Below are 23,330 nucleotides of genomic sequence, written 5' to 3'. Positions count from 1 at the left end.
AGGGCTTTCTGTTTGAGGCGACTGCCCCTTCCCACCCAGAATCAAGAAAGCTCACTTTTACCATCTGGCATTCTGATCCAACCAGCACCCACCAGTCTAAAAACTGAGGCTGGGAAAGTTAAGGACAGGAAAATGCCCTTAACAGGCTATTATGGTCACTTAAAGCCATAATAGGGGCATGGGCAGTCTTTCTCTCCAAGGCTCTTTCCACCCTATTGTGAAATTGCATTTGGGTCAGGGCAGGCAGGATCCTGGAGGGAACCCTGTCCAGGCAACTTTATGCCCCTCACCTGCCTTGGAACCCACCTTGAGGAGAGCGTAAAATTCTGACTAATTTTGCTGCGTTTATCCTGTTCCATTTTTTCATTTGTTCCAATATTTACTTTCCTCCAGATTTGTCACACTGTTCTCGAAATCCATGGAGGCTTAGAAAATTGTACCAGAACCACTACAATTTTCTTTCCTTCCCTCAGTGACCTATGATGCATTCCAACTTGACTGTTTGTCTTTTCTAATTAAGGACTGCCAATTTCTTAAACACCTCCTCTTTATCTTTATCCAATCCTTTATTGTTATTGCCTCCTTTATTTCTACACTGAAAGCGTTCTTTCTCTGGTGAAGACAAATGTGAAGTGACCATTTAGTACCTCAGCTATACCCTCCGCTTCCCCAGTGATATCTTCTTTTTGGTCCCTGCTCTTGCGAGCAACTCTATTACATGACGTTGGCCTTTTTAAAGTCTACATTATCAACGTCAATTGCATGACCCATGTTAACTCTCCTTGTTACCTTTAAGAACTCAAATTTACATATAATTAAGAAGGGTAGCATGGAAATTTAAGTTAATATATCTACTGTGAATTAGGTTACTTTTTTATTCCTGAGCAGTCATATCCTGAAGACTGAATGGTTTTATATCCCTAATAATGGAGGCGTTGCACCAATAGTGTCCATACTACTGCCTATCCTGCATTATGCAATTAGTCAGTTGTTGCACAACCATGAGCCACCAGGAATGCAGTTATTTTATTTTGAAACTAGTTCCTTGTTTTTAGGATCAATTTCAAGGTAGCTTAATAAAATGTTTAAATTTCTTACCATTCCTCACAATCTTTCATCATCTTCTCTCCTTGTTTGTACGTCTGGTCACTGAATTTGCATGGGCAGTCTTCAGGGTAGACACACATAGCATCATAATCCAAAACCATCCCCTCTGGACATATACAGCCAGATACACACTTAGTTGGTATCTTGGGTGGGGTAAAAAATAGGGAATTCAATTCTTAAATTATTTAGACGCACAATTCTGAGAAAGGAGAGTTTGTTTTGTTTCCTACTCACACATGAGATTTCTGTGGCTATTATCTGGCATGTTATTGCACACGTGGTTCCATACTGACCCTTTCGCCTATGTGCACAGCTGAAGTAAACTTTAGGAGGCATGCACATTCCTGGAAAAACAAACTATGTTATTTTCAACCACCGGCAATGTGGAATCATTTTAATTTCAAGTATCAAGCAGGATTACAAATGATGCATCTAAAAGCATATATTAAATTGTGCCATTTCAAACATATTTATAAATTAAGTTAAATATAATATGCACATAACTGAAAAAAAGGGGGAATTTTGTTGGACCTTTGAAGACTGGAGGTTGGCCTGTGCGCTTCAGTTTCCCATTCCTACAGTACCTGTAGAGAAGACAGAGAAAAAAAGCATGATATTGAGATAATAATCAGATCAACTGTAGGTCACTTAATAGAACTCAGATTCAAAAACTTCACTCATTGCTTGATTCTCCTTTAATTTTACACATCTATATTCCACTATTCTGTTCTAACGTATGTTCTAAATGCATTCTGTTCTAAAGCCGACTTTCCAAGTGGATTCTTGCACAGAAGATGATTTGCTCGGGCTCTGCGTGGATTGCCCGGGCTCCGTGCGGATTGCCCGGGCTCCGTGCGGATTGCCCAGGCCCCATAGAGTCATAGATGTATACAGCATAGTAAAGGCCCTTTGGTCCATCATATTTGTACCAGTCAAAAACAACCACCTATCTATTATAATCCTATTTCCTAGCACTTAGCCCATAGCCTTGTAGGCTTTGGAGTCAGAAATGCACACCTAAATACTTCTCAAATGTTCAGATGGTCTCTGTCTCCATCATCCTTTCAGGAGAGTTCCAGACTCCCACACCCCCTGGGGTAAAATAGTCTTCCCTCACAACCCTTCCAAACCTCCTACCTCTCTCCTTAAATCTATGCCCTCTAGTCATTGGTCTCTCAAGGAGAAAGTTTCTTCCTATCTACTCTATCATTCCCCTCATAATTTTATATATCTCAATCATTAGATTCATTAGAATCAATATATATCCCCCCTCAATCTCCTCTGCTCCAAGGAAAACACCCCCAGTCTATCCGATCTCTTGTCATAACTGAAACTCTCCAACCCAAACAATATCAAAGAGCAAAGAAAGGTACAGCACAGGAACAAGTCTGTGCCAATTATGATGCTCTAACTAAGCTTACTTGGTCCATATCCCGCTATTTCCTTTCTATTCATGTACTCATCCAGATGCCTCTTAAATGTTGCTAAGATGCCTGCTTCCACCACCTTCTCTGGCAAAGCATTCCAGGCTCTCATCACTCTCTGTGTGAAAAACGTCCCCCACACATCTCCCTAAACCTTTCCGCCTTTCACCTTGAACGTGTGCCCCCTTGTAATTGACACTTCCACCCTTGGAAAAACCCTCTGACTATCCACTCTAACCCTCTCGTAATCTTGTAGACCTCTATCAGGCGTCTCCTCAGCTTCCACTTTTCCAGTGAAAACAATCCTAGTTTATTCAACCTCTCCTCACAATCAACACCCTTGAGATCAGGCAACATCCTGCTAAACCTTCTTTGCAATCTCTCCAAAGCTTCCATATACTTCTGCTAATGTGGTGACCAGAACTGCATGCAATATTCCTGGTAAATCTACTGTGTACTCTTTCCAATGTTATCACATCCCTCCTATAATGTGGATTCCATTACTCCTATAATGTAGATTCCATGATATTCTAGCTACGGCTTAACCGATGTTTTATGCAGTTTCAGCATAATCTCCCTACTCTTAAACTCTATGCCTCAGCTAATAAAGTGCCCGTGAAGCATCTTGCTCGATATGAATTACTCACGCTCCATGTGGATTGCCTAGGCCCCAGGTGAATTGTCAAGGTTCAATGTGAATTACTTATGCTCTACGTCTGTGCTCCATGTGAACTGTCCGTGTGCCACGTGAAGTGTCCAGGCTACATGTTCCAATATGAAATGCCCATACTCCATGTCAAGTACCCATATTCCATGTGCAATGTCCACACTCCATGTGTAGTGCCTCAACTTCATGCATGATGTAAACGCTTCAGGTGACTATCCTAGTTTCATGTGCACTGCCCAAGTTCCATGTGGTGTGCTTCCAAATACTGTATCTGCCCACCTTAAATAATAGCCTTAAATGGATAGGGAGGGCTTTTGGCTCATAACTCAGATGAAAATTTCATGATTCAGTAGAAACCCAACATAACTGTGTCTTGACCCATCTTCCAATCACTATTCCTATCTACCGGGATAGTCACAAAATTCAAACCCATGTTGTGAACAACAATAATATATATGGCACGTTTCAGGAACCTTGGAAAACAAGAGATAAACCAAGTCAATGAGAAAAAGGAAGCATTTGTCAAGGCTAGGAGGCTGGAAACACACAAAGCAAGTTTGGAATACAAGGGAAGTAGAAAGAAACTTAAGCAAGTCGTAAAGTAGAAAGATACTTAAGCAAGGAGTAAGGAGGGCTAAAATGGATCACGAAAAATCATTGGCCAGCAGGATTAAGGAAAATCCCAAGGCTTTTTATACATGTATCACTAGCAAGAGGGTAGCCAGGGATAGAGTTGGCCCACTCAAGGACAGAGAGGGAACCTATGCATGGAGCCAGAGGAAATGGGCGCGGCATTACATGAGTACTTTGCACAGGTATTCACCAAAGAGGGGGATTTTGTGGGTGTGTAGATAGTTTGGGTCATGTTGAGATCAAAAAGGAGGAGGTATTGGGGATTTTGAGAAACACTAATGTAGACAAGGCTCCAGGGCCTGATGAAATATACCCCAGAATACTGAGAGAGGCAAGGAAAGAAATTGCTGGGACCCTGAGAGAAATCTTTGTATCCTCACTTGCTACAGCGGAGGTCCCAGAGGATTGGAGAAGAGCCAATATTGTTCCTTTGTTTAAGAAGGGTAGCATAATTACAGGCCGGTGAACCTTTCATCAATGGCAGGGAAATTATTGGAGAGGATTCTTCGAGACAAGATTTATTCCCATTTGGAAATAAGTGGATGTATTAATGAGAGGCAACATGGTTTTGTGAAGGGAAGGTCGTGTCTCACAAACTTGACTGAGTTTTTTGAGGAAGTGACAAAGATGATTGATGAGGGTAGAGCAGTGGATGCTGTATGGCAGACTGGTACAGAAGGTGAAGCTGCACAAGATCAGAGGTGAGCTGGCAGGATGGATACAGGACTGGTTCGATCATAGAAAACAGGGTACTAGTGGAAGGATGCCTTTCTGAATGGAAGCTGTGACAAGTGGCATTCCTCAGGGATCATGCTGGGACCTTTACTGTTTGTAATATATATAAATGAGTTGGAGGAATATGTAACTGATTTGATTAATAAGTTTGGGGATGACATAAAGGTTGGTGGAACTACAGATAGCAGTGAGAACCGTCAGAGGATAAAGCAGGATATAGATCAGTTGGAGACTTGGGCAAAGAGATGGCAAATAGAGTTTAATCTGCAGAAATGTGAGGTAATACATTTTGGAAGGTCTAATACAAATAGGAAATATACAGTAAATGGCAGCACCCTTAAGAGTATTAACAGGCAGAGGGATCTGGGTGTACAGGTACACAGATCACTGAAAGTGGCAACGCACGTGGAGAAGGCAATCAAGAAGGCATATGGCATATTGCCTTCTTTAGCCGGGACACTGAGTTTAAAAATTGGCAAGTCATGTTGCAGCTGTATAAAACCTTAGTTAGGAATACAGTGTTCAATTCTGGTCGCCACACTACCAGAAGAATGTGGAGGCTTTGGAGAGGGTACAGAAAAGATTTACCAGGATGTTGCCTGGTATGGAGAGCATTAGCTATGAGGAGAGGATGGAGAAACTTGGTTTGCTCTCACTGGAATGAAAGAGGTTGAGGGACAACCTGATAAAAGTCTACAATATTATGAGGGGTACGGACAGAGTGGATAGCTAGAATCTTTTTCCCAGGGTGAAAGAGTCAATTACTAGGGGGCATAAGTTTAAATGTGAGGGGCAAGGTTTAAAGGAGTTGTACGAGGCAAGTTTTTTTACATGCTATGCATGAAACTCATGGCTGTGCGAGGTAGTGGAAGCAGACACAATAGTGACTTTTAAGAGGCACCTTGACAAATACATGAATAGGATGGGAATAGATGGATATGGCCCCCGGAAGGGTCGGGGGTTTTAGTTCATTTGGGCAGCATAGTTGGTGCAGGCTTGGAGGGCCGATGGGCCTGTTCCTGTGCTGTAATTTTCTTTGCTCTATGCACACGTTGTCTCTGCTTGTGATATTAGTGGACATATTTTTAATGCTCGTACATGACATTCATCTATCACTGATTTAAAATTAATAGGCAAACATCTCCATTTAAACAGAAGACAGTAGTGTTACATAGAAGTGCAAAACCTTTGGCACCAACATCACTGTTGCTGATTTAAAAGCTCATGCTGTACTTTAAATGTTTACTTGTTTTCCTGCTGATGAGTTCTACCATGCTTACTCACCAAGTCTCAGAGTTAATGATGGTTGATTTGCCTGGGCCTAAATAGTCACCATTTTTGAGCATGCACTGGCATTTTGATGCTTCAACACATTTACCAAGAAGATCAAGATACGTGCGTGTTGGACAGATACAACCATTAACGGGGACATCAGTTGCAGTGCATTCAAAGTCTCGGTCAGATAGGGACACACAGGTGCGATCACATGCTCTGGCATTGTAACTAAAAATCTGATGATCAGGGCACGTGATTTCTGAAAAAAAAACACAACAATTTACAAATACATTCAAACTCCTTTCTGACCCTCTTTATTTGGTTGCCTCCAATATTACTTAGCATCATACTCCAACAGGATGACCATAGAAAGCACTACAGTGAAACCAATGCCATATGTCAGAAGGGACCAGTAACTTCTTGTTTATAGTAGTATGTAGTATATTTTGTTTATTGTATAGTAAATCCCAATTACCCACCCAAGATAAATCTACAAGATTTCAAAGATTAAAACAAACAAAATAAGCTTTACTATGTTGGACAGGTAATGGCATAGCAATATCACCAGACTAGTAATCCAGAGGCCGAGGTTAATGTGCTGGGACACAGGTTCAAATCCCACCACGGCAGCTGGTGAAATTTAATTTAATTTAATAAGTCTAGAATTTTAAAAAAGCTAGTCTCAGTGATAGCAACCATGTTGAATATCATAAAATCCATCTGGTTATCTGATGCCTTTTAGGGAATAAAATGTGCTGTTCCTAATTGGGCTACATTACAAGAAATGTTGTTGACTCTTAAATGGTCTCTAAAATGATCTGGCAAGCCTTTCAGTGGCATCATATCACCACAAAAATGAATGAAACTAGACAAATCACCCTGTGGAGTGTCTTAGGCAATAGAAGTGACAATGGCAAGCCCTGGCCTGTGAAGTCCTCCTAACTCACATCTGGGACCTGTGCCAAAGTTGGAAGAGCTGTACTTCGGAGTAGTCAAGCAATAGCCTGACATCATCATATTCATAGAATCATACCTTACAGACAAAGTCCCTTAGGGCCACCATCACCAACGCTGAGGTGGCAGCACAGTGATATGCAGGAAGGAGGGAGTTGGCTTAAGAGTTGTTAACGTTGACTCTGCACCCCAGAAACTCTCAAGTCATGAGGTCAAACATGGGCAAGGAAACCTCCTGCTCATCATCACTGCTCCCATCACAACCTAAGTTAATTAATCAGTAACTCTTTAATTTTGAACACCAGTTGGAGGAAGCAGCGAGGGTGACAAGGGCATAGTGTGTATTTGCATGGAAGACTTCAGTGTCTATTACCCAGACTGGTTCAGTAGCACCGCTAATAACCAAGCTGACTAAGTCCTAACGGACATAGCTCCAGGACTGGGTCTGGAGGTGAGGAAACCAAAAAGAGGGAAAAACCTCTTGATCTCATCCTCATCAATATTCTAGTTGCAGATGCCTCTTCTGGTAGATGTGATCATCATACATTCCTGGGAGAGACAAAGGGCCCGATTTTACCAAAAATCAGGGGCAGGATGGATCTCTAGTCGGGAGGGGGGAAGGGGGCATAAACCACTCCAGGCATGCAAACCATTGAATGTTTTAATTCCTATCCTTTAACAATAAAGAGCATCTTTTTTCAAAATATTGTTTCACTTCAGGAAGTTAATAAACTGATTTTGCTGCATAAACTACCATTACATTCATTTGGTCTAAAATATTAAACTTTTGACACTGTTTAAGTACATCCTAGATGTTCCTGGGACTACAAATTTCTTCTAAAGAACCGTTGCTTCAGAATATGTGCTACAAGTACTGGGTTTGTTGTATATTTATTTTACAATATGTCGATGGGGAGACGTCTCTGTAACAGAAACTTAAAATCATATGGATGTACTTTGTTCTGTGTGGTTGAAGATTCTCAGAAATGCAAATTTTATTTTTCATTTGAGCCCTGAAAGTAGACACAATCAGCCCAAAATAACCCAAACAGCTCACATTCATTACTGAGACAAAAGCAGACAGTTGAAATAGATGCAAATGTAATCTTTCAACAAAAGCTTTGAATTTAATAGCATTATCAGATTGTTAGAACAATATTTTCTCTAACAAGAGGAGGTATAATTATTGCCAACTCTTCCATGTGTTGGAGAGCCACTCTCTCTGCTTTCTTTTCTTTCCCGCCTAGGCGCGCTGCTTCATTTTTATTTCGAACTGCGCCAGCGCAGTTCAGAGCTCCGATCGTTCTGGCAACGCTAAGCCCCGCCCACTGCGCAGATCGGACCGGAGCCGGCAAAAAGCACATGGGTGCGCTGCAAAGGGGATTCCTGACTCGGATCTGTCATACGCCTGGATCCGGCCCTTAGACTCCAAATGGTAACATTGGGCCCAAAGTCTGATCTTCACATTTAGGATATGCTCCAATGTTTTGTTTGGCACGACCACTATGCTAAATCGGATAGATTTTGAACAAGTCTAGCAACTCAAAAATGGACATTCACAAGATATTGTGGAACATCAACAGCAGCAAAATAGTACTCAACCACAACCTGTAACCTCATGGCTCAGCATATCCTCCACTCTACCATTACCATCAAGCTGAGGAATCAACCCTGTTTCAATAAAGAGTTCAGCAGGACGTGCCAGGACAGCACAAGGCGTACCTAAAACTGAAGTGTCAACATGGCTGACAAAGAGTCATTCCGACTTGAAACATTGGCTCTATTCTCTCTCCACAGATGCTGTCAGACCTGCAGCGATTTTCTAGCATTTTGTGTTTTTGTTTCAGATTCCAGCATCAGCTGTACTTTGCTTCTGTCTTAGTGTGGAATATTGCCCAGGTATGTCCTGTCCACAAAAACAGAGCAAATCTAATCTGGCTGATTATCACCACATCAATCTCCACTTGCCCATTGGCAAAATAACAGAAGGGGTTGTCAACAATACATCAAAAGACACTTCCTAAACAATAACCAGTTTACTGATGCTCAGTTAGGATTCTGCCAGGGCCACTCAGCTCCTGGCCTCATTATACTTTGGTCCAAACAGGACAAAGTGCTGAGCTTAAGAGGTGAGGTGAGAATGATTGTCCTTGACATCAAGAAAGCATTTGACCAAGCATGGCATCAAGGAGCCCTAGCACTACGGTTAACGAGAATCAGGGTGAAAATTCTTCACCGGTTGTAATCATCCCTGAACAAAACAAGATGGCTATATTTGTGGGAGATCAGTCACCTCAGTCTAAGGAATTCCTCAAGACATTGTCCCAGGCCCGACTATCTTTGGCTGATTCTTCAGTGACCTTCCCTCCATCATCAGGTCAGAAGTGGAGGTGTTTGCTGGTAATTGTACAATGTTTAGCACCATTTATGACTCATTGGATAGTGAAGCAGTCCATTCCCATCTGTAGCAAGACCTGGATTTGGCTACTAAGTGGAAAGTAATATGTGTGCCTCACAAATTCCAGCCAATGATCAGCTCCAACAAGAAAGAATCTTACTATCAGCATCGTGGGCAGCATCCTATCATTGACCAGAAACTAAACTGACTGCAAAAATTGACTGTTCTATGGAGAATAACTCACCTTGTGACTTTCTTAAGCCTGTTCAAGTGTGAGGGGATACTCATCAACGTTTGGATGAGTGCAACTGCAACACAACTCAAGAAGCTTGATATCATCTAGAACAAAGCAGTGAACTTGACTGGCACCCCATCCATCACTTCCAATAAGCATTCCCTCTTCTACTGTCCCAGAGTGGCAGCAGTATGTACCACCTCCATGATGTGTTGCTGCAACTCATCCAATATTCCTTCATTACTACTTCCAAATCCATGACCACTACCATCTACAACGGCAGACGTGTAGGAACGTCATCATGTGCAAACCCCCTGCAAAGCCACACACCATTCTCACTTGGACCTACATTAACGTTTCTTCACTGCCACTGAGTCAAATTCCTGGAACTCTGTCTTGACACCACATGGACTACAGAAAATCAAGAAGTTGGCTCTCTACTACCTTGTCAAGAGAAATTAGATGAGCAATAAATGCTGGCCTAGGCGGCAATGCCCACATCCCATGAAAGAAATAGAGAGAAGCTCCTATGGGCTCTTTGTGTATTAATAAATCCCCAATACCTCTGTGCGCAGTAACACACTTCCACAACTCTTCAAATACCATTAAGGACAAAAGTGTAATGACACTCAGGGAGCTTTATTAATTTGGCATGGTGGCACAGTGGTTAGCACTGCTGCCTCAAAGTTCCAAGGATCAGAGTTCAATTTCAATCTTAGGTGACTGTGTGCAGTTTGCACATTCTCCCCGTGTCTGTATGGGTTTCATCCGGGTGTCCTAATTTCCTCCCACAGTCTAAAGATGTGCAGGTCAGGTGGATTGGCCATGTTAAAAATTGGCCCTTAATTTCCCAAGATGTGTAGATTAGATGGATTAGCCATGGTAAGTGTGTGGATAGACACAGTAAAAAGTCTCACAACACCAGGTTAAAGTGTGTGGTTAGGACAGGGGAGAGGGCTGGGGTTAGATACACTATAAGAGAATTGGACAGATTTGATGGGCTGAATGCCCTCTTCTGCATTGCAGAGATTATATGAAAATGGACAATTTCACATTCTATTGCTAATCACATATTCCAGGACCTCTCCTGCAATGACAAACTCCAGGACCCCTAGCACATTACCCATTCTGAATAATGACACCCTCTACTAAACCTAATGTGACGTTTGTGTACTTTTAAGAGTTTTTTTTAAATCATGTTTTCTGCAGTTAAGCAGCTTTAGATTTTTTTTTCATTGTTGCTGGACTGTCTGGTTAGAAGTCCTTTTACTGTTGCTTCAATGGTTTAAATGGAGTTTTGTTTATTTTTACTCTTGACCTCAGGTACTTTGAGATCTTTTATGACCCTGCATTGTGAGAAGGAAGATTGATTGACAAGTTAAATTCAGGTGGCTCTCCCCGCCAGGAAAAAATCTCAGAATTAATTTTCAGTTTGGTATTGGAAATTTGGCTAGCTAGCTGGAAGCTAGGCTTTTAGCCTTCCCGGAGTGAAACATTAAGCAATGCCCAATTAGTGTGATCTGTGCTGGGTGCCCAGATCCGAGTATGTTTCCCAATGCTGCATTTCCAGTGCCTTCAGCTCCATGCCAGAAATCAGCGCAGAGCTGCATTCGATATTCACAAGGTCATTTTAATGTAATTTAAATAGCTTTAGTGGGCCCAGGACTGAGGCCTCCAAGCCTGCTAACACCTTCCCACTGCCAGGACTATTTCACTCCAGTAGGGATTACTATAACTCCCTACCTGAGGGGAACTAGCAGCTCGACACCGTTGGAGAGAAGGGGACAAACGAAGCCCCTAGAGGGGTATATTCCATGGATTTTGGCACCTTGGCAGTGCCAAACTTTGCCCCTGGCACTGTTCAAGGGCAAAGTGCCAATGCCCAGGGAGCATGTTAGCACTGCCCATTGGGCATGGGGCAAGCCAAGGGGTGGGGCCTAATGGGGGCAGGGAATGATACAGGGGGCAATCAGTGGGGTGGGGAGGGCCCGCTGTCAAACAGCAGTCAGGATCAGTGGGGGAGAGAAGGAGGCCAGTGATTAGAGCTGGCCATCGGGGTAGGGGGGCAACCTGCTGAAGTGGGTCAGAACTGTGGAGGGCTGGGGCATTTGGAACTGCCGGTGGGGTGTTATATGGGGCAGGTGGGGCGGTTAGAGATCAAGGTGGGCCGGGAGAGGTGGCGGCTTGAGACTGGCCTGGACATATCCCGGATTGGGGGGAGGAGGGCGGAGGGCAGCAATCGTGCCATGCTGGGGATGAGAGGGCCAGCTTGTGCGGGTTGTGGGCTGGCCAGAATTGAGCTGCCCAGCAATCAGGAGGCCGACAGATAGGGGCCACTGTGCGTGCGCTGATCCCTGTGCCAATAGATCAGTGCATGTGCATGTGCAATGGCCCATTCAGTGCTATGTTGCCAGCCTCTCCAGCAGGAATAGGCCCCACCCCCAGCTTTTCAGCATGATTCACGCTAGTGCAGCCAGCAGTGCACAGAGTCTGGAAGATTCTTTTTCAAACTCCACTGAAAAAAAAATCTTACTCCAGGTTTTACATGAATTCGATACTTAGAACATAGAACATAGAACATTACAGCGCAGAACAGGCCCTTCGGCCCACGATGTTGCGCCGACCAGCTTTTAAAAAAAAACAACACTGCACACAGTACTCCAGCTGCGGCCTCACCAATGCCCTATACAGCTGCAGCAAGACCTCCCTACTTTTATATTCAATCCCCCTCGCTATGAAGGCCAGCATCCCATTCGCCTTCCTGACCACCTGCTGCACCTGCAGGCTGGGTTTTTGCGACTCATGCACAAGGACCCCGAGGTCCCTCTGCACCGTCGCCTGCTGCAGTTTTTCGCCACGTAAGTAATAGTCCTTCCTACCATTCTTCCTACCAAAGTGGACCACCTCACACTTGCCAACATTAAATTCCATTTGCCATTTCCTGGCCCATTCGCCCAGCCTATCTAGATCCTTCTGCAGACTCTCCACACCCTCCGCACAATTTGCCTTTCCCCCAATCTTGGTGTCATCAGCAAATTTCGACACCCTACACTCGGTTCCCTCCTCCAGATCATCTATATAAATGGTAAATAGCTGAGGCCAAGGATATTTTGGCCTTGGAGGGAGTGCAGAGGAGGTTTACTAGGCTGATACCGGAGTTGAGGGGGTTGAGCTATGAGGAGAGGCTGAATAAACTAGGCTTGTACTCGTTAGAGTTTAGAAGAATGAGGGGAGATCTCATTGAGACGTATAAGATGATGAATGGGATGGATAGGATAGAGGTGGAAAGACTCTTCCCGCTCAAAAAAGACAGTAGGACTAGGGGGCACAGCCTCAAGATAAAGGGGGGGCGGTTCAGAACGGAGTTGAGGAGGAACTTCTTCACTCAAAGGGTGGTGAATCTCTGGAATTCTCTGCCCGTTGAAGTGGTGGAGGCTGCCTCGCTAAATATTTTTAAGAAGCGGGTTGATGGGTTTTTGATAAGAGAAGGGATTAAGGGTTATGGGGAGAGGGCGGGAAAGTGGAACTGAGCCACGACAGATCAGCCATGATCTTATTGAATGGCGGGGCAGGCTCGAAGGGCCAGATGGCCTACTTCTGCTCCTATTTCTTATGTTCTTATGTTCTTATTAACCCACTAATCTAAACCAATCCCATTTCGTCCATAAACCTATCCACAGATCTCTTAAACGCCCCCAAACTAGGCGCATTTACAACTGCAGCTGGCAGGGCATTCCAATCCCTCACCACCCGCTGGGTAAAGAACCTACCCCTGACATCCGTCCTATAACTACCCCCCCTTAATTTAAAGCCATGCCCCCTCGTGCTAGCTTTCTCCATCCTAGGAAAAAGGCTATCACTATCCACCCTGTCTAAACATCTAATCATCTTATATGTTTCAATAAGGTCCCCTCTTAGCCGCCTTCTTTCCAACGAAAACAACCCTAAATCCCTCAGTCTCTCCTCATAGGATCTCCCCTCCATACCAGGCAACATCCTGGTAAACCTCCTCTGCACCCTCTCCAAAGCCTCTACATCCTTCCTGTAATGTGGGGACCAGAACTGCACACAATACTCCAAGTGCGGCCGCACCAGAGTTGTGTACAGTTGCATCATGACGCTGCGACTCCTAAATTCAATCCCCCTACCAATAAACGCCAAGACACTGTATGCCTTCTTAACAACCTTATCTACTTGATTCCCAACTTTCAGGGATCTATGTACACATACACCTAGATCCCTCTGCTCCTCCACACTATTCAAAGTCCTCCCGTTAGCCCTATACTCAACACATCTGTTATTCCTACCGAAATGAATTACCTCACACTTCTCCACATTAAACTCCATCCGCCACCTCGCGGCCCAGCTCTGCAACCTTTCTAAGTCACCCTGCAAACTATGACACCCTTCCTCGCAATCTACCACACCTCCGACTTTGGTGTCATCAGCAAACTTACTAATCCACCCAACTATACCCTCATCCAGATCATTAATAAAAATTACAAACAGCAGTGGCCCCAAAACAGATCCCTGAGGCACACCACTCGTAACCGAACTCCATGACGAACATTTACCATCAACCACCACCCTCTGTCTCCTATCTGCTAGCCAATTCCTGATCCAATTACCTAGATCACCCCCAATCCCATACATCTGCATTTTCTGCAGAAGCCTACCATGGTGAACCTTATCAAACGCCTTACTAAAATCCATATACACCACGTCAACTGCCTTACCCCTATCCACCTCTTTGGTCACTTTCTCAAAGAACTCGATAAGGTTAGTAAGGCACGACCTACCCGCTACAAAACCATGCTGACTGTCTCTAATCAATTCATTACTCTCCAAATAACTATAAATCCTGTCTCTAATAATCCTTTCCAAAACCTTACCCACCACAGAAGTAAGACTCACCGGTCTATAATTCCCAGGGAAGTCTCTGCTCCCCTTCTTAAACAATGGGACAACATTTGCTGTCCTCCAATCTTCCGGTACTATACCAGAGACCAACGACGACCTGAAGATCAGAGCCAGAGGCTCCGCAATCACCTCTCTTGCCTCCCAGAGAATCCTAGGGTAAATCCCATCCGGACCAGGGGACTTATCTATTTTCAAACCCTCTAGAATATCCAGCACATCCCCTGTATCAACTGCAATACTATCTATTTTACACCCCTGCACCCCAGTGTCCTCCTCAGCTACATTCATGTCCCCTTGCGTGAACACCGAAGAGAAATATTGGTTCAACGCCTCTCCAATCTCCTCCGGTTCCACACACAACTTCCCTCTACTGTCTGTAACTGGCCCTAATCTTGCCCCAACCAACCTTCTGTTCTTGACATACCTGTAAAACGCCTTAGGGTTCTCCTTAATCCTATCAGCCAAAGTCATCTCATGTCCTCTTTTAGCCCTTCTTAACTCCCTCTTCAACTCCCTCCTAGCCAATCTAAAACTTTCTAATGCACTACTTAGAATTTTTTTGGGAGAATCACCCCTTGCATGTGTTTACAAATTTTGCGAACCTTCTGCGCAATGATACATTCCAGCTCCCCCGTGCAAAGAGGAGAAGGGATCAGATGAGAAGAGATGTGGTAAATCAAAGTGAAACAATGAGGTAATAAAGAGCAATTTGGACAATGAGAAACAGAATGCAGCAAGGAGGGACAGAGATTACAAATTGAAGAGTGTGTCAGCAACAAGGCCAGAGATTTACTTTTAAATGGTTAAAAAGACAGAGTTAAAGGCGCTTTATCTGATTGTGGGTAGCAGGCATAACAAAATGGAAGAATTGTTGCCACAAATAGACATAAATAAAATTTGATAAAGATGTGGTTGCAAGATGACTAAGGTTGAGACCTGCATATTGAAGGATATTTAACATTTCAAAGAGACAGGAACCTAAAAATAGGTGGCAGTATAGCTCTGTTAATCACAGAATCTCTGTATGCAGAAGGAGGCCATTCGGCCCATCAAGTTTGCACCAACCACAATCCCACCCAGACCCCATTCCTGCAACCCCACTTATTTACCCTGTGAATCCCCCTGACACTAGGATCAATTTAACATGGCCCATCAACCTAACCTGCACATCTTTGGACTGAGGGAGGAACCGGAGTACCCAGAGGAAACCCATGCAGACACAGAGAGAATGTGCAAATTCCACACAGACTGAAATTGAGCCCGGGTCCCTGGCACTGTGAGGCAGCAGTGCTACCCACAAATGACCTTCACTCAAAAAGGGCAAGATGTAGAATCAGTTTGGGTAGAGGTAATAGAAAAGGTAAGAGGTCTGTTGTGGGAGTTGTTTATTGGTCCCTTAACAGTAGTTACACAGTAAGACAGATATACAGGAAAAAATAGGGTGCTTTAAAAAAGTGCTGTAAGTACTTAGTTTCCTAACTCCATTGGATGCAAGCTTCGCCTGTTCAATCTTTCCTCATTAGATTACCCACCCATTCCAAGCATTTGTCCAGCAAACCTTCTCTGAACTGCTTCCAACACATTTACACCCTTCCTTAAATAAGGAGGCCAATATTGTTGACAGTAGTCCAGACGTGGTCCGACAAATACCGTGCATAACTGAAGCATGATCTCCCTACTCTTGTATTCAATTTTCGTCACACCAAACAACAGCATTCTATTAACATTTCTAATTATTTGCTGTGCCTGGATACTAATCTTTTGATTCAGCAATAGGACATGTGGAATCCTTTTCTGCTTCTCGGAGCTCTGCAATCTATCACCATTTAGATAATCTGCTCCATTTTTACTTTTCTTGCAAAAATGGACAACTTCTAATTTTCGCACATTATATCCCATTTGCCAGATCTTTCCCTACTCACTTATCTTATCTATATCTTTTTACAGCCTCCTTATATCCTCTTCACAACTTATTTTCCAACCTATCTTTGTGTCATCAGAAAATTTAGCAACCACACTGTCAGTCCCTTCATCCAAGTCATTTATATCATAAGAACATAAGAAATAGGAGCAGGAGTAGGCCATCTGGCCCTTCGAGCCTGCCCCGCCATTCAATAAGATCATGGCTGATCTGTCGTGGCTCAGTTCCACATTCCCGCCCTCTCCCCATAACCCTTAATCCCCTCTCTTATCAAAAACCCATCAACCCGCGTCTTAAAAATATTTAGCGAGGCAGCCTCCACCACCTCAACGGGCAGAGAATTCCAGAGATTCACCACCCTTTGAGTGAAGAAGTTCCTCCTCAACTCCGTTCTAAACCGCCCCCCCTTTATCTTGAGGCTGTGCCCCCTAGTCCTACTGTCCTTTCTGAGCGGGAAGAGCCTCTCCACCTCTATCCTATCCATCCCATTCAACATCTTGTACGTCTCAATGAGATTTCCCCTCATTCTTCTAAACTCTAACGAGTACAAGCCTAGTTTATTCAGCCTCTCCTCATAGTTCAACCCCCTCAACTCCGGTATCAGCCTAGTAAACCTCCTCTGCACTCCCTCCAAGGCCAAAATATCCTTGCGTAAGTGCGGCGCCCAAAACTGCACACAGTACTCCAGCTGCGGTCTCACCAATGCCCTATACAGCCGCAGCAAGACCTCCCTACTTTTATATTCAATCCCCCTCGCTATGATGGCCAGCATCCCATTTGCCTTCCTGACCACCTGCTGTACCTGCAAGCTGGGTTTTTGCGACTCATGCACAAGGACCCTGAGGTCCCTCTGCACTGTCGCCTGCTGCAGTTTTTCTCCACGTAAGTAATAATCCTTCCTACCATTATTCTTACCAAAGTGGACCACCATGCACTTGCCAACATTAAATTCCATTTGCCAGTTCCTGGCCCATTCGCCCAGCCTATCTAGATCCTTCTGCAGACTCTCCACACCCTCCGCGCAATTTGCCGTTCCACCAATCTTGGTCAATTGTATCAATTGTATCAATATCAATTGTACAAGGTTGGAGCTTTGTGACATACCATTTGTTACATCTTGCCAATCAAGAAAATTAGAACCATAGAGCCCTACAGTGCAGAAAGAGGCCCTTCAAATCTGCACCAAACACAATCCCACCCAGGCCCTACCCCCACATATTATACCCACTAATCCCTCTAACCTACACATCCCTGGACACTAAGGGGCAATTTCTTAGCCTGGCCAATTAACCTAACCCGCACATCTTTGGACTGTGGGAGGAAACCGGAGTACCCAGCGGAAACCCACACAGACACGAGGAGAACATGCAAACTCCACGCAGACAGTGACCCGAGCCAGGAATCGAACCTAGGATCCTGGAGCTGTGAAGCAGCAGTGCTAACCACTGTGCTACCATGCCGACCAAATTGTGTTGGTCCTCCAGACACTGTGCTTGGGGAATTGATAACGGAATATAAGGAAGTGGCAGAAGGATTGAATAAGTAAATTGTGTCTGTCTTCATTGTAAGAAACTTAGAAAACAAACCAAGAATACTTCAAGAACAAGTGGTGAAAGGGAGGAAATAACTTAAAATAATCATCATCACCAAGAAAAAGGTGTTGGGAAAACCGTAAGACCTAGAGGCTGATAAGTTTCCAGGGCTTGATGGACTGCATTCTAAAATAGAATAAGTCACTGCAGAGAGACCAAAGGTTTAGGCTAAGGGGTGGAAGATTTAAAACAGAAATGTGGAAAGTGTCAAAGGATCATGCATCTGTGGAATTCTCTACCCCAGAGTGCAGTGAATTCTGGAAAATTAAATAAATTTGAGGAGGTTCTTAAATTGTAGCATGGTGAAGGGTTATGGGGAGCACACAGAAAGGTGGAGTTGAGACCAAGATGAGAACAGTTATGTTCCAACTAAATGTTGAACGGCTGAATTGCCTACTCCTACTCTTAATACTCTTAATTACCACAGGGAAGTCAATCAGTGATTCCCCATGCAAGTCCCAGGGTTATCATATATGCTATTATGTTTCAAGTGCTCATCTAACTGCTTCTTAAATCCTGTGAGGGTTTCCATATCTACCACCTTTTCAGGCATTGAAAAGGCCTCTATAAAATCTCCCTGCAATGAATTGCTCACCCTCAGTATGTCTATCTCTGCTAGCAAAATCAGAGATGCCCTGTTAGTACAGACACACCTGCTGACCTGTTTGTCAGGACTCACTCACTCCCAGAAAGCCGGTCAGTACAAATTTGCTCTTAGAAAGCCAATCAGTTCTAACTCATTCCCAGAAAGACGGTCAGTATAGACTTACTTCCAGAAAGCTGGTCAGTTCCAACTCATTCCCAGAAATCTAGTCTGTAATCGTTCTCTTCCAGGGCTCCTGACACTTCCGAAACTGACAGAATTGTGAGTTCCTTATGGTACTGATGCAGACAAACTGCTTCAATCCCTATGAGAACTACTCTTAGCTATATACTTACGGCAGCCTTGTACAGAGTTTCTCCATCCATTCAAAAGTAGTCCCTTTGCTGCACATGCACGAGCATATGACTCTAGAACTGCGCACAGAAAGTCCTGAGTCCTTTTGTAGTTACATGTCTCGAACTGACATTTCTAAAGGACAGAAACAGCAAAAGTTAAAACCAAGTATGTCCTAGAAAATATTATTTGAAGATAATTTAAAAATCTGGAACCTATTCATTGCAACAAACCTTTCACACCAAATAAATAAATCACACCAAGAATAGTCCATGTGACTTCAGAATCCTAGACTGAATCTCAAGATCAGAAAAATTTCACACTATCATGCCTGAAAACTCTGGATCCCAACTGAGTTGTGAATTTCAGGTGAGGCGTAATTTTGAGATGCATTGATATCTGTCTGACAGGCTAGTATTTGGTAGTACTTTTGTGAGTGGGTTGGATGCACAATGCAAACATTCAAACAGTAAAGTATATGAGTAGCTGTCCTTAATGTGTAAAGTAGGAGTCTCACTCAGTGGCTGAAGGTACAATACTAAGCAGTGTCTCATTCTAATCTTTTTGGGTTCTGTTTCCACCATCTTCCTGCAGAAGTCTGCCAAGTGGGTGAATGTGTGAGTAGGAGGCTAGTAATGCACTGCTAGGCCTTTACCAATGTCACTCCATTACAGACCTGATAGGAAAATGCCTGCCCTCCCAGGCTAGGATCAGGAACTCTGTGAGTGATGAACACACCCCAGCACTAATGATATTAACAAAGAACAATACAGCACAGGAACAGGCCCTTCGGCCCTCCAAACCTGTGCCGCTCATGATCTCATGAGCCCAACTAGACCATTCGTTTGTATCCCTCTATTGTTCAGCACAGTGATACATTACCATAGCAATATGTTTTGATCAGATTTTGCTCTCATGATCAAATTCTTAATTTGCCAAGAAATCCTACTGAAAGCCACAGGCAGTTGCTTTCAACTTAGCTCTGATCTCAACCGAAAAACAGATTTGTTGACAATCATGACTTGCCTCTAAATGTGGTATTGGAATGTGGGTAATTTTTTTTATTCATTCATGGGATATGAGCATCACTGGTTGGCCAGCATTTATTGGTTCCCTAGTTGCTCTTGGAGGATATTTGAGAGTCAACCACATTGCTATGGCTCTGAAGTCACATGTAGGCCAGACAAGGTAAGGACAACAAATTTCCTTCTGTAAAGGACATCAGTGAACCAGCTGGGTTTTTCCGACAATTGACAATAGTTTCATGGCCATCAGTAGATTCTTAATTCCAGATTTGTAGTCCCAAGCATCCCTGGACAATAATCACATATTAAGGAAAGCACCAAGAAGAAATAAGCAGAGAGATTAATGAAATCACATACACACTTAAGGAATTTTGTCAGAACCAGCAAATTCACCATTCACAAGTTGAAAGATACGGTAGTCAAAATTGAACAAAATGCTGAAAGTGCATCTAGAGCTGGAAGATGACGTTACACAGAATGAAGTTCAGATTTGTTTTCCTTCTTTTAAACATTATTGGCAACAGCAGATACAATACCAAAAGTTTCATATTGTTGGGCAAATTTAGAACATTTTCCTTGAAATTCAAGTGGACCATGAATTCAAAATATCATTGAAAAACATATCAATAAGTAAACCATGTGTTCTAAAACTGTGCTGAGTCTTAATAAAAGCAAAAAAAATTGTCACCTGTTCAAATGGCACAGGATCTACCAAATGATGACACCTTCCAAAAATACTGGTCATGTCCACCAGCAGATGGCACTTATTGGGAGGGTAGCCCCCTGGAAAATAAATCAGCAAATATATTCTGTTGCTGGTGTATAATATATATATTTATCACTAAGATTAGCTCTGGGAAATAGAACAAAGATTATCAATGCCAGCATCAAATAAGCCAAGAGAAAGTGGGTTAGAATGGGTTTGAAACAGGGGAAAGCTTTCTAAAGAATAAAAATACATCACCTCCCCTAACATGGTGGTACACACACACACACACACCCCCTCGCTAATGTGCACGCACACACATATCTTTCTCATGTTATGCACACAGTCACTGTTCTATCATGGGCAGACAGACACAAATATACCCCTCTCTCATACGGGTGTGCACACACAACACACACAAACTCATTCACCTCCTCCCCACACATACACACCCCTCCCACACACACTCACCTTCTCACATACATGCACACACACACACTTCACACATTCATTCCACCCCACACACATACTCACTCCCATACACTCATCCCACATCCACACACACTAGTTTCTCCCACTCACTCCCGCATATATTCATCACACACACACACACACGTGCACACTCATGTGCACACATATAATCACACGTGCAAACACACACACTCATCCCAAACACATACTCATGGTTCAGTGATAGAATTCTCGCCTACCACACAGGAGACAAGGTTTTGATTCCCAGCCATTGCAATACAACTCCTTTTTGGAGGGTCAGTTTAGCTCAGTTGGCAGGAGGGCTGGTTCATGATGAGAGGATGCCTTCAGGTGGGTTCAATTCCCATACTGCCTGAGGTTATTCGTGAAGGCCCTGCCTTGCCCCTCACCTGAAGTGTGGCGATCCTCAGATTAAATCACCACCAGTCAGCTCTCCCACACCAAAGGGGGACAATGTGTAGAGGAGAGCAGTCTATGGTCATCTGGGACCATGGTGACTTTACATTACACACACACACACACTCTCAAACCCTACAAGCATCATCACCACTCCGCCCCCCCCAACACACACACACACACACTCACACTCAGCCCCCCAAAACACACACTCCACATACACATTCATCCCCCACATAGCATGTGCATAATACACACACACACACACACACAAACACAAACACACACACGCACAAACACTCACCCTACACACCCACCTCACACACGCAAATCTCTCTTGTGCCACCACAGCCTCTCAAGCTCCTGTGGGTATAGCCCTCCTCAGATTCCCTTGGACTCCAGCAGCCCCCCTCAGTTTCCCTTGGACCCCAGCAGCCCCCTCAGACTCCCGTGGGCCCCAGTAGCCCCTCATGAACTCTCTTGGACTTCTCAGATTTCCCCCATTGTGGCCCCAGTGTCTCTCGAGACCCTATTCTCTCTTCTGAGGCCCATTTCCCTCTGTTGGACTGCTGCCTCCTCCCTCAAGCCCCTATCTCTCCTCTTTCAGGCCCCCACCCTTTTTCTCTCTCATGAGCCCCACTCCCTCTCTTCTTTAAGCCCCTGTAAGCCTTCTTTATGCCTCCTCTCTTGAGCCCCGGATCCTTCCCTCTTTCAAGTTCCCACACCCTCTTACTCTTGAGCCCCCACTGTCTTTATCTCAAGCTTCCCACTCCCTTTCTCTCAGTAATTGTCTCTCAAGAGCTGCACCCTCTAAGTCTTGAGCCCCTCTCTCAAGCCCTCCACCCCCTCTCTCTTGGTCACTCCCTCTCTCTTGGCCATTCTTTCTCTCTCACTCTCTCTCTCTCAGGCCCCCGCACCCTCCAAGTCTTGAGCCCCCATTCCCTATCTCTCTCTCTCTCAAGCTCTCTGCACGCCCTCTTATGCTCCCACTTCCTCTCTCAAGCCTCCATGCTCTCAGTCTCTCACAAAATCTACTCCCTCTCTCTCAATCCACCATGAATCCTCTCGGCCTCCGTTCCCTCTCTCAAGCTCCCAGCCCCTCTCTCAGGTCCCTGTGGTTTCAGTCTCTCAATTGCTTGTGAGTTTAAAGTATTTCCAGCTCATCCAATCAGAAGATGGCATCTCAGTTCATTGGCTGTTAGTAGCTACTAATAGATGCAGTGGCCAGTCTAACAAAATGAAACAACTGGTCTTTGATTCATAAAGCTGGAAGGACAGCTTTTTAAAAAAATTTAAAATGACCAGATCTGCTGCAGAATTCTTGGATGAGTCCCACAAAACCCAGTTTTAGAATCCATGGTGTAGTGGATAAAAGATGCTAGCTTTTCACAACTCATGGTGTTGTCTCATCAAATGCTTCTAGGATTAGGTGCAGCAGAGGTTACATATTCAGTAAGATCCTCTCTACATGTCCCAACTAATATTACCAGGACAGTTAGAGCACAGATTAAATATAAGGCATGGATTACACTTGTTGAAACTTCAAAATACAGTATTGGGAAGAGCGTGGCACATGGCACAGTGATTAGCAATGCTGCCTCACAGCACCAGGAACCCGGGTTCAATTCCTAGCTTGAGTCCCTGTCTGTGTGGAGTCTGTCCATTCTCCCCATGTCTGCATGGTTTCCTCTGGGTGCTCCAGTTTCATCACACCATCAGAAAGACATGCTGGCTAGGTGCATTGGCCATGCAAACTGTAGTGGATCCAGGAAATCTGGGAAGCTAGAGTTGATCCGTGCCATGATTAACCTTTCAAAGCACCTCCTAATGATGGATCTCAGAGCCACTGGGCGATAGTCTTTAAGGCACGTTACCTGGATTTTCTTTGGTACAGGGATGATGGTCATTTTCAG

At 44.1% G+C, this 23,330-nt stretch overlaps 1 protein-coding gene across 1 annotated transcript in view; it reads right to left on the bottom strand.

Annotated features, from left to right (window-relative positions):
* LOC145344348 (mucin-6-like) overlaps positions 1-23,324 on the bottom strand; it is a 64,408-nt gene extending 41,084 nt beyond the window's left edge. Inside the window, exons 1-6 of the mRNA XM_080191477.1 lie at positions 23,292-23,324; positions 18,801-18,933; positions 5,851-6,100; positions 1,639-1,691; positions 1,342-1,451; positions 1,099-1,250 (exon numbers count right to left, since the gene is read on the bottom strand). Of these exons, the coding sequence (XP_080047603.1) occupies positions 1,099-1,250; positions 1,342-1,451; positions 1,639-1,691; positions 5,851-6,100; positions 18,801-18,933; positions 23,292-23,324 (731 nt within the window). The remainder of the gene's footprint in view (positions 1-1,098; positions 1,251-1,341; positions 1,452-1,638; positions 1,692-5,850; positions 6,101-18,800; positions 18,934-23,291) is intronic.
* Positions 23,325-23,330: the final 6 nt, after the last annotated feature.

This window comes from Carcharhinus amblyrhynchos, chromosome 6, assembly GCF_965287045.1.
Source record: "Carcharhinus amblyrhynchos chromosome 6, sCarAmb.v2.hapA, whole genome shotgun sequence".
Taxonomy (NCBI): domain Eukaryota; kingdom Metazoa; phylum Chordata; class Chondrichthyes; order Carcharhiniformes; family Carcharhinidae; genus Carcharhinus; species Carcharhinus amblyrhynchos.
This window is presented reverse-complemented; position numbering and strand designations above follow the sequence as displayed.